The sequence below is a fragment of the Polyodon spathula genome, chromosome 16 (assembly GCF_017654505.1).
Source record: "Polyodon spathula isolate WHYD16114869_AA chromosome 16, ASM1765450v1, whole genome shotgun sequence".
NCBI lineage: Eukaryota > Metazoa > Chordata > Actinopteri > Acipenseriformes > Polyodontidae > Polyodon > Polyodon spathula.
Window position 1 is genome coordinate 7317102 of NC_054549.1, and position 16061 is coordinate 7333162.

At 37.5% G+C, this 16061-nt stretch overlaps 2 protein-coding genes across 3 annotated transcripts; both read left to right on the top strand.

The window, feature by feature from the left end:
* Window positions 1-762: 762 nt before the first annotated feature.
* LOC121329310 (gamma-aminobutyric acid receptor subunit delta-like) lies at window positions 763-10907 on the top strand. 2 transcript variants are annotated; one of them, XM_041274857.1, is made up of 9 exons: window positions 763-1083; window positions 5379-5491; window positions 6588-6655; window positions 7059-7279; window positions 7592-7674; window positions 7834-7971; window positions 8474-8629; window positions 8899-9116; window positions 9543-10906. In XM_041274857.1, the coding sequence occupies exons 1-9, from the start codon at window positions 1016-1018 to the stop codon at window positions 9840-9842; spliced, it is 1365 nt and encodes a 454-aa protein (XP_041130791.1). In that variant the 5' UTR covers window positions 763-1015; the 3' UTR covers window positions 9843-10906. The 2 variants fall into 2 exon arrangements, with proteins under 2 accessions (XP_041130791.1, XP_041130792.1); XM_041274858.1 differs by lacking the exon at window positions 5379-5491 and having other exon boundaries at window positions 764-1083; window positions 9543-10907.
* A 1697-nt stretch (window positions 10908-12604) lies between these two features.
* Window positions 12605-15151, top strand: LOC121328911 (transmembrane protein 26-like). The gene is made up of 2 exons (XM_041274056.1): window positions 12605-14170; window positions 14537-15151. Exons 1-2 carry the CDS (start codon window positions 14036-14038, stop codon window positions 15149-15151), a joined length of 750 nt encoding a protein of 249 aa, XP_041129990.1. The 5' UTR covers window positions 12605-14035.
* The last annotated feature ends 910 nt before the right edge of the window (window positions 15152-16061 follow it).

The window sequence follows — 16061 nt, forward strand, 5'->3', positions numbered from 1 at the left end:
CACCTGATATGCTGGTACTCAACAGTATAAAGTCAGACAAGAAAACATTGGCTTATTCATTTGGAAATATGAAAGACTGCAATGCTGAGGACCAAAGATGCAATTCTATCTGGCCTAGTAGCTCAACTGTGAAGTGCTGCTAGAGTTGCTCCTCTGTGTAAAGTGACAATGTTTTAAAGTGTTGGACAGCGCTTCAACCATGTAGACCACTTTAAAAAAAAAGCCCAGAGATACGAGGCTACTCTATTGTACTTCACCTGCAAAACAGGCCACACAAAATTAGAGCTGCCTTTTGCGTAAATCTTCCACTAACTATTTATATGCCTCTGTGCTGGAGGGATTGTATAACGAAAGGAGACCCTGAAATAGCCTAGTAAGATTATGCTCACTACACAGCATGTTCATAATTTGCATAACGATTTCAAACATCAGATTCTACAGTGTTGGCAGCTTTCACTGATCTGGGTGAGGTTTGTCGCCTTGCTCGGTTCACTGACTAGCCCACCTTTCTCTAATTTCAGAGCCTTTCATTAACAAAATGAAACTCCAGAACATGCAATTCAATAAACAAACACACGCACACTGCATCGTTAAAATACTTATTTAAAAAATAAAAAATAAATGCACAGGGAGTAAAAAAAAAAAATCTAATTGATGCCACTTTATTTGTCATGACTATAATTGCACACGACCTTGCAGAAATGTTTTATATTTCTTGACTTGAGTCCTCCCCCTGTGAGTTTATAAACAGCTTGAGGAGAACACTGACAGCACTGGGAGGGTTAAGCTGAGTTTTTGGTCCAGTCGGTGTGTGCTGTGCTACTGTAGAGTGGGTATGAATGCTTGGAGGAAAGCAGCCTGTACTGCACAGGAGTTCAGTCACTGCGCTACAAAGACTACATAGGGAAAGCAGCAGCAGAGCACGAAATGGGAGACCCAAAGCACAGTCCAGGTTTAACTACATGATTGCATTGATTTGATACCATGAGGCAAAACTTACTGTGGAGCTGAAGAGATGGAGTTCCTCACTTTAATTGTGCCATCCCTGCTTGTACTCTCCATCCAGCAGTATAAGTTTATCAGGTAAGTTTCTTTAGCAGGCACAGTGAGAACGATTGCAGGAGCCTTTATTATTTATTCATTGAGATGATGGTATTTTCCTTTTTTTTCTCACATGATCTACACTGTTGTTGTTGTTGTTGTTATTTTAGGTAAAGTGCTGCATTGCATACGATAATGATGAAGTTTTAAAGGTCATTAATTTGGACCAATTTTCTTCATTTGTTAAATTAAATGCATGCTGAGAAGTGCTGTATCCTAAACATACACAGAAATGAATAATGTACATTATTATTATTATTATTATTATTATTATTATTATTATTATTATTATTATTATTATTATTATTATTTTTGCAAGAAGAACATTGCCATCCAATTGTTTTTGTTGTACTCCACAATTCAGCTTGGAAATATAGTGTGACAATGAATTTAACACTAATCGCTTACACTTTATAAAATGAATACATAAAAGAAAGGAAGATTACACAGAGTACACAGATTACACAGAGTACACAGATTACATACCATCTTGACTCGTCAACAGTCAGTAAACCACAGAATATGAACATTCATAACAGCACACTCTGGAAGGGTTTTGCTGCATGACAAACTATCAATGACAATATGTATATATTTTAGGAGTAATTTAATTTGTTTAGCAGTATACCTGGGCATGCGTTAAGAACAGTTATTATTAAGAATCACTAACTGTAGAACTTTGAAATGAGCTGTGGAATGATCAGGGTGTAAGTTCCATTCTGTCACCAATGACAGCCATTCTTTTGTGGAATGATCATGGTGTAAGTTCCATTCTGTTACCAATGACAGCTGTTCTTTTGTGGAATGATCATGGTGTAAGTTCCATTCTGTTACCAATAACAGCTGTTCTTTTGTGGAATGTCAATTTTCCTATTGTACCTTGTCAGCAACTTTTAAGGTGCCACTGCAAAAAAAAAACCAAAAAACAAATAGAGTAAAACATTGAATTAACATGGTCACTGAAAGAACTGAACATATTATACTACATATATATGTGTTACACCAAATTACAATAAGCACATTAAGAACATTGTAACTATGCATGACAACATTGTAATTATGTATAAGTACACATGTGTTTACTGATTAATTGCTATGTAAATACACAGTAATTAGAGACACTTAATATATAGTCTTGTAAGTGGCTTAAAGTATTTGGAAAAAAAAAGTTTCAGGAAACAGTCCGCAGGTGGCTCGCCAATGAAGTACTTAAAAAATAGATGGTGAGGTAGCAGAGAACTGATGTTGCATGTATCAAAGTGTTAGGTCCCTCCTAGAATATATAGTAAAAAGCAATACTCATCTATTACAAGATTGATCTCTGTCAGAAAGGACTGACTTGTCAAGTACCTGCACTGAAGGCTTCTTCTGTCTCTACCTTGGTTTGAGAAAGCATGTGCTATCTTTCTGTGCTTACTGTTTACTGTAGGGCAGAACGATAGCTACGATGAGTCCTTATCAAAGTAAAATAATCCGCTTTGTATTTGACCTGCATGTTATGTTGAAAGAGTGTTAATGTAAGATCTACAAAGTGTTACAAGACACCAGCAAGTATCAACTAAATACTTCATGAATAACCTGAAAACATGAAAAATTTATTAATAGTTTATTTGCGATTTTATGAACGGACAATAGATGTTTACTAAGTAGCTCTGCATAACAATTAGTCCTTTTCATTGTGCTTGAACTGTACATTATTCATGGACAGTTTAATATGTACTTGCAGCCTGAAACCGCCCCAAAAACACCAACTTGACAATGACAGGCTTATATGTAAAATACGTGCTGATTAATGGCTTTTCACAGTGACTAGATGCTTCATTCGCCCCTTTAAGTAAACCATTGTTATTCAATGTGCCAAAAAAATAATGATAGTTGAAGTCTAACCTATAATTTTGAACTCAAAGTGGGCATTTGCTGTGGATGACTAGAGTAAGTACACATAGTGTAACTCAGTGTCAGCAGCAGAGGTATTTTTAATGTGTGACGCCCTAATGCTTATAGAATTTCAATATTGTGTACAGATTTCAGTATCTATAAGGTTCCATCAGCAAAGCATTGTTTTTGTAATGTGTTTATTTTTCAAGAAAAAAAAAAACCCACAGTAATTAGAGACACTTAATGAAAAGTGTTACCCATTTTCTTCTGTGAATCGCTAATCTCTGTTATCAGTGACATATGGAGGCACGTGAATCATGCTTTTATTCAGGACTGATGAGACTTCTCATACGCTATATTGAAAGTTTGCCCCTTGCACCTCCCTTGTCAAGCTGCTCCTTTATCTCTTACCTTTGTGTCTACCCTCAGGTATCAATTCTTCCTATACCAAATGCTTCAGGAGCATCCAGCAGTATCCACACTTAAACCTAATCCTTATTTTAAATCACAATTCTACCCCACACCCCAAACTCAGATGGGAATTAAAAACGAATGCGGCTGTTTAAATTATTTACCAATTATTAACACAGCAAGATTTTCCAGATACATGCCTAACATAACCTGGTTTCCTTTTGCACTTGCTCTCTGAAGAACAGGTCTCAGAGGAAGCTCATAATATCCTGAGTTTTATATCAATGAGGACACATACTAGGGTAAATTAGATATTTATAACCCTGTTGGATTTGAAACAGCCCTGTTTTTGGAAGTTATTGGAAGAAAAAGATAACCTTTCTGGAGTCCTCAGTGGCACATCCACTAAACCTGGTCCCACAGGTAGCGTTACATGGACCTTTGCACCCTTGCAGGGATAGCGAGGAACATTGGCAAGGGAAATTTCTTATGGCAAGTTGCATCAAACTAATATGCTTTGTGAGTACAGAGGACTTCGGGGTCCAGAGCTATCAATTCTATAGCATTCACAAACCCTGGGCCCTTCACAAACAGAAGAACTGTAAGACGAGTCTGTTTTTTCAGACATCTAAAGACGTACCTGAGGGCTGAATCATAACTAGTGAAGAGACACTGGTATGGGTTTCTAGACAATGCCAAAACATACTGGGAATAAATAAAAAAGAGAAGCCAGTTTCTTTTTGAGTTTGCACAAAAGCGATGCAGAGCAGACAGTTCAGGTCCCACTATTATTAATTTACCTGAAAGCATGAAAAACCCCCCAGAGATTTCAGAATCAAGGCGCACTCTTTCCTTTCTGTTTTCTCCCCGTTCACTAGAAAAGGGAATCGCGTTTAACAATTTGTGAGCTGTGTTGTGGTTCATTCGGTGTACAGCTACCCATTGAGCGAAACCCTGCAAAAATACCTAAAATTGCTTTTAAGCCTTATCCTATAGATACAATTATAAATTAAATATCACTGAAGAGTGCTTCTTCGGCTCTTGGCAAATGCAATCCTGCAGGCTTTTTTTTTTGGAGAGGATTCTTGCTACTCACAAACTAAGTCAATTATATATTTTTAATCCAAACCAAATTGGAAGTGATTAATTTTTGTACTTATTTTCAGAAATAAAATTGCATTTCTGTCTCATTTAGATAAAAGAGTTATTGTCTACATTTCTGCTGAATTTAATGGAGTCACAGAGGGTACTGAGTTATAAATTAGTTGAAGCAAAAGCAAGTTAATTGAAGGCACTGTTTTTTCATATTCTGTCCAAATGCTGTGGAATGTGTTGCAATGTCTCTGAATGTTCCAGAATCCACAGTTTGACAGTAGAGTGCAGGGATTTATTTAGAATGTCCTGAATACATCCACAATGCCGTACATTCATTTTGTTTAATTGTCAGACCCTTTGACCGATTTGTCAGTTTGTTTATGCATGGCTCCCAAACACAAAGGGCACTAAGGAATGGCTGCTTCACTTTTTAAACCTTGAAATTAATTAATTGATGAATTAAAAGCAGCTGTGCAGTGTCTAAATGAAATGAAAAAGAAACACAAAAAAACGAAATACTGTTACAATAAAATGTAATTGCTTTGAACAGTCTTGGCGTGCAGGATTTGGGTCTGTACCAGTATCCATAAAGCAACACACCAGTAAACTGATGATGCTTTAAACATGAAGGCAGAAAACTCTAGAAGCGCATGCTTTTGGTTGGAGCTGAGGCTGGCATAGCTCAACTATAATGTAAAGATGCTGTGGTCAGGTATTCCGGCAGGACCTGAAGATCACACTGCCCTCTGGTGCACAAACTAGCAGTTACAATTAGACTGATAAGAAACTGGACTGCAATTTATTAGTGTTTCCTTCCCTTATATATGCTTCGACCTGTAACACGCAGCGCCTATAGAAAGAGACCTTAAGCATTCTTTTTGTTATTTGTTTAGGGCCATGAATGACATTGGCGAGTATATCGGAACAGATATTGAAATATACTGGCTTCCTAATCTGGATGATTTGATGAAGGGGTATGCTCGGAATTTCCGCCCAGGGATAGGAGGTGGGTTTGAACTATATTGTTATCATTGCATAAAGTGTACAGGAAGGGGTGGTGCTCTGAAAAAAATGCTGTTTAAATGCTTTGCTTATGTGCTGCTCACAAAATCAAGGAAATAATAATAATAATAATAATAATAATAATAATAATAATAATAATAATAATAATAATAATAATAATAATAATAATCGTGAAACTTTTTAAAAGTTCCAAACTTAAAACAAGTATATATATAAAAAAAAGGAAAGAAAAATGACCTAAGACATTGAATTAGATCAGAACTCATTTTCCACAATTAACTGGCCTCCTTCAAGCGTAACTATCATTTGTAAGAAAGTAATATTAATAATACACCAGTATAAATTACATTAACGAGAGAGGTTACAGTGACTAAGCAGATTTGTCTCTTTGTCTGAGCTACAGTAAAGTTTACAATAGAGCCCATCTATATTGGCTTGTTGAATGGAGTACAGGTTGCTGTAACGACTACGTCTTTAAATCTTTTACGAAAGGTGTTTTATTTTCCCCAGGAATACATTAAATAAAATATATATTTTTAAAATAAATATTACCCGTAGACTTGACTGGCTTTGGAAATACAGAGTTAGCGGTGTATCGACATTATGTTATTTACTAAATTCAGATATTGTCAGTTTAATAGTTCAACGTATCAGGCTTCACATTACTAATTTTAAAGAGGCTGGTTTTCTGCAGCGAGCACTTTTGATTTTCCATGTATAATCGTTAATCTCAAAGAAAACGATCAGCGGTGTTGACTCTCAGCCTTCACACACCGCTGTCATTCCAGTTAATATCAGACCTGCTTACAGTACTGGATATAGATCATAGAACCCTTCTTATTTATTCTCTGTCTCTGCCCAGCATGCTGTAACAGCAGTGTAATGATCTCATTACATTTTTGACCTGTGAGTAATTGAACTGGGCTTTTATCCTCCTTATAAATACATAATAAATGCCTAAAGCTGGTCAATATTTTTGATAATCTACCATATTATTATGTGCTGTGCGTTGTCATAATAAGCCTGCTCTTCAGTTTCAATAGCTTTTGCTTATTTGAATTTCTGTGTATTTTGCACAGGTCCTCCGGTGAATGTAGCCATGGCTATAGAAGTAGCTAGCATTGATCACATCTCGGAAGTTAACATGGTAATGTACCATTTTCCCCTTTTAATAAGTGAGCCCTTGTCTTAAACAACAAGGAACAACATGCTTGCTAAACTGGTCTGTTGAATAACAACCAGCAAGACAAGTAGTTTCTTTTATCAAGAAAAGCTTTGCATGCAAATCAACATTTGCTCATTTCCATTTATGAAAAGTTTTATTTATGTTTGATTCTCAAGTCACAGCTTGTATCCTATTTTAATCAGGTCCAAAAAGCGATACAAAATACCACAGGCTTCAATAGGACAGCCTTGGCTATATTGTTTCAAACATGTATCATTCTGGCAAAATTGCCATTGCAGGGTGAATGCATTTGTTCTTGTTAGATTTCATCTTTTTTAAGCGTCACTGCTTATCGTTTATACCACTCTTCTGGGTCTCTTTGAAGGAGTACACAATGACGGTGTATCTCCGTCAAAGCTGGCGAGACGACAGGCTCTCGTACAACCACACCAATAAGACTCTGGGGCTGGACAGCCGCTTCGTGGAGAAGCTGTGGCTGCCGGACACGTTCATCGTCAACGCCAAATCCGCCTGGTTTCATGACGTCACTGTGGAGAACAAGCTCATCCGCCTGCAGCCCGACGGAGTTATCCTGTACAGCATTAGGTACGGAGATCTCAGAGATCACGCAGTTACCTTGTTATTGGAATCATTTACTAATGTGTTTGACTGGAGATGAAAATGCCTTTCGATTTAAAACATGCTTTGAAGAACGGTTATTTGGACCTGTCAAGTTCCCCCTTCAGGATGTTTTCATAATGCTGATGTCAGATGCACAGCTGTTGATGACTCCATATGGAATCATGCGATGCGTTATAATATATATGCATGGCTTCTCTTGTTCTTAGAATTCCCTCCAAGCTCATTTGAGATCTGCTTTACTTGCAGGATAATATAGCTACTGTTATTCTCTTTCAGAATTACCTCGACAGTTGCATGCGACATGGATCTCACCAAGTACCCAATGGATGAACAGGAATGCATGCTGGATTTGGAGAGCTGTAAGTTACATTAGGAGGCTACCAGGCCTGCCAAAAAGTACTGCTCATATCAATTCATCTCACAACAATAATGAATGTGGCTTGGCAGAGGAGTCATCTAAAGCACTCTCACCCTGGAGCCAATATTCTTCTTTATATATATGTATATTTTCATCTCAGACGGCTACTCTTCTGAAGATATCGTCTATCATTGGTCGGAGAACCAGGATCAAATCCATGGACTGGATAAACTCGAGCTGTCTCAGTTTACCATCACGGACTACAGATTTGACACAGAGGTTATGAACTTCAAATCTGGTAAGAACATGTCAAGCTGTTGTTCAGACAGTGGAAGGTTTTCTGCCTCAACCTTCGATTAATGGATTCGGATCACTTATGTAGTCTAAACATACCCTAATGTGTCTGTATTTAAATAAAACTTAATTATTTGACTCTTGTAGACCTGTAAGAATGTAATCAGTTATATCACCAGAAACAGCTAAAATGACCTTTATGTTTGCTGAACTGCCCTAATTAAAAATAAATCTTCATATATCTCCTTAAGAGCTTCAAAGCTCTGCATGTTAAGTGCATCTGTTAACTGAATGGTGAAAGGCTTAATAAATCCCAGTTATAAAAAAAACAATCAATTGCTTTAAACCCAAGTCCGTATGAAATCTACTGTCTTAATCAGCTGTAATTACAGCAACTCTCACCTGTACTCAGTTGTCTAGCAAAGTGAGAAACTAGTTGAATCCTGTTGTCTGTATAGAATCCATGTGAATTTGTCATTTTTTTTAATACCTGTGCTTCTGCCTAGCCGGCAGGTTTCCCAGGCTAAGTCTTCGATTCCAGTTACGGCGGAATCGAGGCATTTACATCATGCAGTCCTATATGCCTTCCATCTTATTGGTCGCCATGTCTTGGGTTTCCTTTTGGATTAGCCAATCAGCTGTGCCTGCAAGGGTATCATTAGGTAAGTTTTGTATATATATATACAGTTTCCAAGTAAAACTAAAGAACCATTTTAGTATTGTACACTAGAACAATGGTAAGATTGGCTCTGTATTCGGTGTCAGACAAGAAGAAAAGTAGACGCTCATATCTTTAGTTATACTCCGAAAATATGATGCATGATTATATGACACACAGGGACCGCTTTATCAAATGCAATTTGCAACATTGTTTTTTTAAGGATTCTGCTTGTTTGACCCTTAGTTTAAATGGCGGTGTCACTTTTCCCAGGAATCACCACAGTCCTCACAATGACCACCCTCATGGTCAGCGCCAGGTCGTCTCTTCCGAGAGCGTCTGCCATCAAAGCCCTGGACGTTTACTTCTGGATCTGCTACGTGTTCGTGTTCGCCGCCCTGGTGGAGTATGCCTTTGCTCACTATAACGCCGACTACAAGTACATGCGGAAACCGAGAACGAAGATCAAGGCAAACAAATCTGGAGCAGAGGTGGGTTTGTTCCTCATTTCACAGTACAGTGGGTCCATTCAGCATTCACAGGGTCATCGTGTGGACAGCAGATTGTAAATTTAGTATACTCCTCTCAGTATACCCCAGATCCCCAGAGCAAAATAACATGTTGTCAAATTGACTTTAAATAAGCATCTTTGTGTGTCAGATACTGTAATTAACATTTATTATTATTATTATTATTATTATTATTATTATTATTATTATTATTATTGAGCGAGTTAGAATCAATCCTAAATGGAATGGATTATTTCCAAGTTTCTAATATTAGAAGTTTTCCGCAAAAGATAAAACACCATAGCAAATACTGATTCATTCATTTTTGATCAATTCAGCCCCAAGCCGCAAATATCAAGATTTATATGTATTTTGTGCATTACAGCTTCTTTTTTTTTTTTTTTACAGTCCTTTGTAAAAAATGGCAAACAAGCCATGGTGCTCTTCTCCCTTTCAATGGCCGGCATGAACCAGGACTTGATGATTTCTAACCGGCAGCACCGGGCCCAGAAGCCCCCTGGGGTTCCCTACGGCACAGACGAGGTCGAGAACGGCAAGACAAAGTCAAAGAAGCATGACACCAAGACAGAGAAGAAGCCCATATTTAAACCCATTGGCGCGGACACCATCGATATCTATTCAAGAGCTGTGTTCCCTGCGGCCTTTGCTGCTGTCAATGTCATCTATTGGGTGGCCTACACCATGTAAATATGATACAGTACACAGTAGAAATAGCCAGGCAGACTGATGCAGCTTTTCCGAACATCAGTCTCCCTGAGTTATTTCTACCATGTGATCTAACGAAAGTGGAAGCTGAAACGCTGGGGCTAACAGTGACCTTTCGGTTTATGAAAAAGTTTATGACTTTTCTGACTTCATTCAATATAATAATGTACATGCAAAAAGCAACAGCTACTGATCCGATACCGTAACCCAGAATCCAAAGCCACGTGTGCAGATAACGGATCGTAATGTATCATTTATCAGCAGATAACATTAAATGGAACTTGCCTGACCTGTTGGTGGCATCTTATTTTACAACCAATTTCTTCAACAGGAGGTCAGCTGGTTGTGAACTTGACAACGTATGATTCTAATAGCTACACAACAGCTGTGTGTCATTTTCTGGGTGGTGCATGAATTGTTTAATATATGTAGTGTATTTTTGCACTTTTTTGGTGCTGAATACAGAATGGAGACAGGGAAGCCTGCTGTTCTTTCCTCTGGTGCCATCAAGTAGAATTTAACTGTTGTGCATGTATTTTCTTCTTCTGCTATGCAGAAGACACTTCTCTGTTTGTGAACTGCCTACAGTTCTTGTTTCTAGTTTTACACTTTGGATGTATTCTCATCTTCTCATACCCTCTCTGTCTGTATTAAAACACCTAAGAGAGGTTTCCCTCTGGTCCTTCAGTTCAAGAGAAAAACATCAACTGCAATTGGCAACCTCTGAACTACCAGGCACTTATTTGTTATTTCAGGTTTGGTCATTTTGGTAACGGTGTATTTTTCCTTTTGTTACTCATCAATTGTTTATTTTTCTGACCAATCCAGAACCCTCATGTTTTCTGCCTATCCTACAGCATTGCAAAGACTTGATCTGTTTTGATTTGCTCATTAAAAAAACAAAAAAAACAAAAACATTGCTTGGCTAGGTTTTTTGCGATGTGATATAATATGTGGCACATATTCTTTTAGCTTGCGTTATGTTATCTTGCCAATGTAGAGTACTGGCAAGAAACAAGCCAGGGGGACCACAATGAGGAAATAAAAAATGACAACTAGAATGCAATTTGTGTCGTCGGTGTGCGAAAGCAGTCAAAAACTATTCCACATTCTCACTGAAGTAAGGACAATGATGCACAGTTTACAAATTCCTAACTACACCTTTTAAATTTGTAGGGATGTGAAAGTTTGCTGTTGTTAGTATCAGGAATTGCACTTTTTCCATGCGTCCTGTGTTTGAGACGTATGAGCAACTCAAAACACGCTGCCTGAACACGTTTATCTTGAAGGGTATTGATGGGTTGAGACATCTCTTGGGTGGGGAAGGGAATAACCCTGATATAACTGCAAGGTTTACTACGTGCTGTTATTTTTACTCGGAGATAGCTTTGTTAGCCATAGTTCAAATGATGACATAATAAGGGCTGGTTTACATGTTAACAGTTTCAAAGGGGTTTTGGTCAATGCTTCTTTATCTCTAAGTCATTTGTTGCAAACCACATATGTTACACCCCGTTTCCTTTAGCATGAAAAACCCCAGACCCCTTCAACCTCGTCCTTTTCAAACACTGACACGGGGAACTCCTCACAGAAACCAGAACACGGTCTACGGGTCACACAAGACATGCGAGCCAGTATCACTAAATATAAACAGATCTGCATTTATGACACTGAGCGTTTGTCCAGTTGGATATTCCAAAATAAGTTTTGATGGGCTTTTGTGATGGACATATATTTTTTTCATTTGTCTGTCTGGATCTGTGAGAAATAAAACATCTGGGAACATCTGGGAGCAGGTACATTCCCTGTAGCCTCATAAATAAAAAGTTCTGGATAAGGAGACCGGGAGCAGAGAAAATCAGACTGGAGATCAAATATAATACATACGGTAAGTTTTGTATATCCTAAACCACGTCTTATATACAGGTAGCATCTTTACATGGTCAATATTAATGTATTCAATGTATTTCAAGTTTAAAATACTAAAAGAATAAAATAACCCGGTGTTATAACCAAGTGAAGTTTTATTGCCAAAATATATCTGTACACAAAGTAGAGACCACATAATTAACAACTGGCCAATAGTTATATAATAGTATACTTTATATACCATATTTATTCATTTTAGGTTAGTTTGTGATGAGGGCAGATTAATGACTGGATACATTCTGGATACATTTGTTACTTTGTTATATAAGTAAACTATATAGTTTTAATGGCAGAAATGGGCAGGATACTTTCTAAAATAGTTTCGACTACAATACAATTGTTCCACATATCTAAAATTTGGAAAAATGTTGATTTCAAAAAACATCTGATCTCCATACAGTATAAATCTATATACAGTCAACGTTGATATCCACTATATCCACTGTTCCTAGTACAGCTAATATATGGAGTTTGTTTTTCTTACAATACGCTGCATTTATAAAATGACAGCTTTGTCAACCCCTTTCAATTCATAGATGTGAAGAGCGATTCCCTGTTAGAGATCTATCTATATATATAATATATATATATATATATATATATATATATATATATATATATATATATATATATATATATATATATATATATATATATATATATATATATATATATATATATATACACACACACATATATATATATATATATATATATATATACATATATATATATATATATATATATATATATATATATATATATATATATACACATATATATATATATATATATATATAGCACTTATCACTGCTCTTTCTCACTCGCCCTAGCTTTTCTATTAGATCTCCACCAAGATGTGTCAGTTGCTGAACCTCCTTTTGGCCACACTCAGTCGCGTTCTGTTTGCTGTCCACGGCGTGGTGACAGTGTGGCGGGTGGTCTCGGTGAAAGGAGACCCCATCTACTGGCTCCTGCTGATCGGAGTGGGGCTCCTGGGAGTCGAGATGGCAGTCACACTGAAACGCACACAGAACGGAGAGTGGAAATGGTAAGAGCAGGTCCTAAAAAATAATGCAGTTACAAAACATGTTCCATTGATCTGCACAGCGGCACAACTAAATACAGCAGTCATTTAAAACATTCAAGAGGTGCCTCATTACTGCTGATTGAGATTTCATCAATGGCTGAAGATCTGGAACACCTGTTAATCTCGACTAATTAAGCCAATGATTGGTGCAATGAAGTAACTGAGAGTTTGTTTGAGATGAAAACTAGAAGACCATGTAGCTCTCCAGGACCAGTGGTGGAGACCCCTATCTTAAAGGATAACACTTTAGAATAATGAATTCTGGCTGAATACCACAGGAGTAACACCTAAATATGTTATGCACTTCCTTTGAGTTCTCAAGTAATTCATTCCCTTTGTAGCAAATGATCTTGATCACATGTATATGGCATGCATTCATGCACGAATTAACACTTCTGACAATCCACAGGTTTCCACAGGATTGCGAGGATCTATAATAAATATACAGAAATATATTATATAAACAGTGGCAGTATTTAGATCGCTTTTGTAATGAAATAATTCTGCATAACTACAATATTTGAATGCTGTAGTCCTAATGTGGTCTCATTATCTTAAAGCAGCAAGCAGTTCCCTTTTAATGAACCAGACCTTTTTAAAATGGAATGATTATAGCTAGGAGTATTTTTTTTCAAACCGTTGGGTTTGTGCTTTCCAATTTGGATTTGTTTTACTGATAATGTTTGAGTCCCTTGGTAAGTGTCAAATTAAAATATCAGATTTTCAAAAATGAGCATTTGCAACCCTGTTCTTAATTGTTTATGAGCCAATTAACCCTCCATCAAGACTCAAAGTCGTTAATTATCTCAGCTGTTAATCCCGTAGTGAAACGGCTCTCCAGGATGTGATTGGCCACCCCTGAGCTGAATAGTGATGGCCATTTTTAACCCTTAACCTTAATCCTACATCCATTTTCATTCAGTTTTATTGCCTGTACTAAATTATGATGAATAAACTGTAATATCAGAATATGGTACCATCATATTAATTCTCATGGGCGTGGCATGTTTTTAACACGTGCAATACCTTCGATAAACATTTGTTTAAATGTTTCCGATATTTTGTGATTTTAGTGCTGATCAGTGGTTCTTTCCTTGACCATCATGAATGGAAATACTACAAAAGCTCTTTCCTCAATATCTGCAGGTTCTCCCCTATGGTGTTTCTGTACTTGAGCACAGTGATCCCTTCAATCTGGTTTCTGGAACTCAATTTGTTGCAGTCGAAACTGTCAGCCAACGCCTCTCACGGGGGTACACATGATCTGCCACCCAATCTGCCAATACCTGTGGTAGGTAAAGCATGCGGTGCATGAACAAGACTTACAATGTCTGTATGTTTTTCTCACTTTAATACTATATAGTAATAATAATAATAATAATAATAATAATAATAATAATAATAATAATAATAATAATAATAATAATAATAATAATATCCATATCAGACACACTGTAACAATTGTTAAGGTATTCCTAAAGAAAGAAGTTGAAGTTTTGCTCCCACTGTCTTCATTGACCTGGCTGCAGATTATATAATATACCACAGATCACAGATTATGAGACGGGGGTAAAGGAGGTTATTACATGAACCCTATTGGCTGCCTTGCCTCATCAATAAAATATGACAGCTATTTTCTAATATGTTGTTGAACCAGGAGCTGATTTGCCTGAACCCTCAAAACTGGGCTGCTGGGTTGGAGCAGACAATGCTGATAGTATTAGTTTTGGGCCGATGGCTCATGCCAAAGGGTGACATGTCCCGGGACCAGCTTTCCCAGCTGCTCATGGTCTACGTGGGACTGGGGGCCGACATCCTGGATATTTTCGACACCTTCAAAGAGCCGGAGGTGGAGACCAACCACGGCATCCTGCTGATCGGCTTGAGCCTCTTCACTTGGGCTCTCATGCAATTCCCTCTGGTCTTGACCCAAACAAAACCCCACAGCTCTCCCCTGGATGTCAGCTTCCCCTTGGAGGCTGGCAAAGAGCCGCGGCTGGAGAGTCCTGTGGGCAGCGACTGCGTGTCCTGCTGCTCCAGCGAGGTGTGGAGTCTGCTGGTCACCGTGGGGATGCAGGACGGCCCCTTTCTCTTCTATAGGCTCTACCTGATGGCTCGGGAGAACGTGCTCAACCAGCTCATGATCTTCTTCACTTGCAAGAACATCCTCATCGTCATGATTGAGATCTACAGGATCGTCGTGGTTCAGTGTGAGAAGAGCCACAGGGGGAGGCAGCAGGACCCCTCCGATGACGCTGCTGAAAGACCATGAGAACATTTTCAACCCTCATCTCTAACCAAAGACAAGGCAACATTGGAGCTTCTGGTCCGATCCGTTACATGACTTTGTTCCAACCGGTTTCTTAATTATTTAACTGCTTAATATCAACCAAGGGACCTGATTGAAACAGTCTTGCAGTGGATGGACTCTAGAACCAGTGTTGCCTAGCCCTGCTCTAACAGCTTATGGGTTTTAGTTTAAAGTATGGGACACCCTCAAAATGAGATGGCATTCACATTCACATTTTAAAAGAATTTCTTTTTAACATTAGGTAATGATATTTGAGAATTTAAGCATCACTAATAGTTGGATATGGTAACTGTATATATATGAAAAATGCAAATATGTTAAATGATAATAGAGCTCCTCTTTAGTGTTTCTATATATGGGATTTTGAATATAATATACTGTAACTACCCAGCTACATGCAGATAGTGTAGATACTATTGTAGTGATTCTATAGCTGTGCATCTGTGTCATTGCATTTGTATAGCAAATATAACACAATGATCATTTTGGTAAATGATTGAGCTGCTTTGTATAACTAAAAATGGTGAACAAATAAAGGAATAGTAAAACAAATATATTCTATAAAAAATAAACTACAGTATGTCCTTCAATTTATATTAATTTGAATAAAGTTTACTGAATACAACCCATATCATAATAACTCACTGAACTACTGAGAAACTAAGTACCCTGCTATTGTGAATGTATCTATACAGCACCGTGGAGCATTAGAAACAGTTAAAGTAACCTAATTATTGATTCTGCATACTTGGAATTGTCTTGTGCTTGTACATATTTCCTAGTAGACATGTTATAGATGTAACATATCAATATTTTGAACCAGACTGATATGATTTTTCTTGAGCAGGGTATATTTATTTCTCTGTTTCCC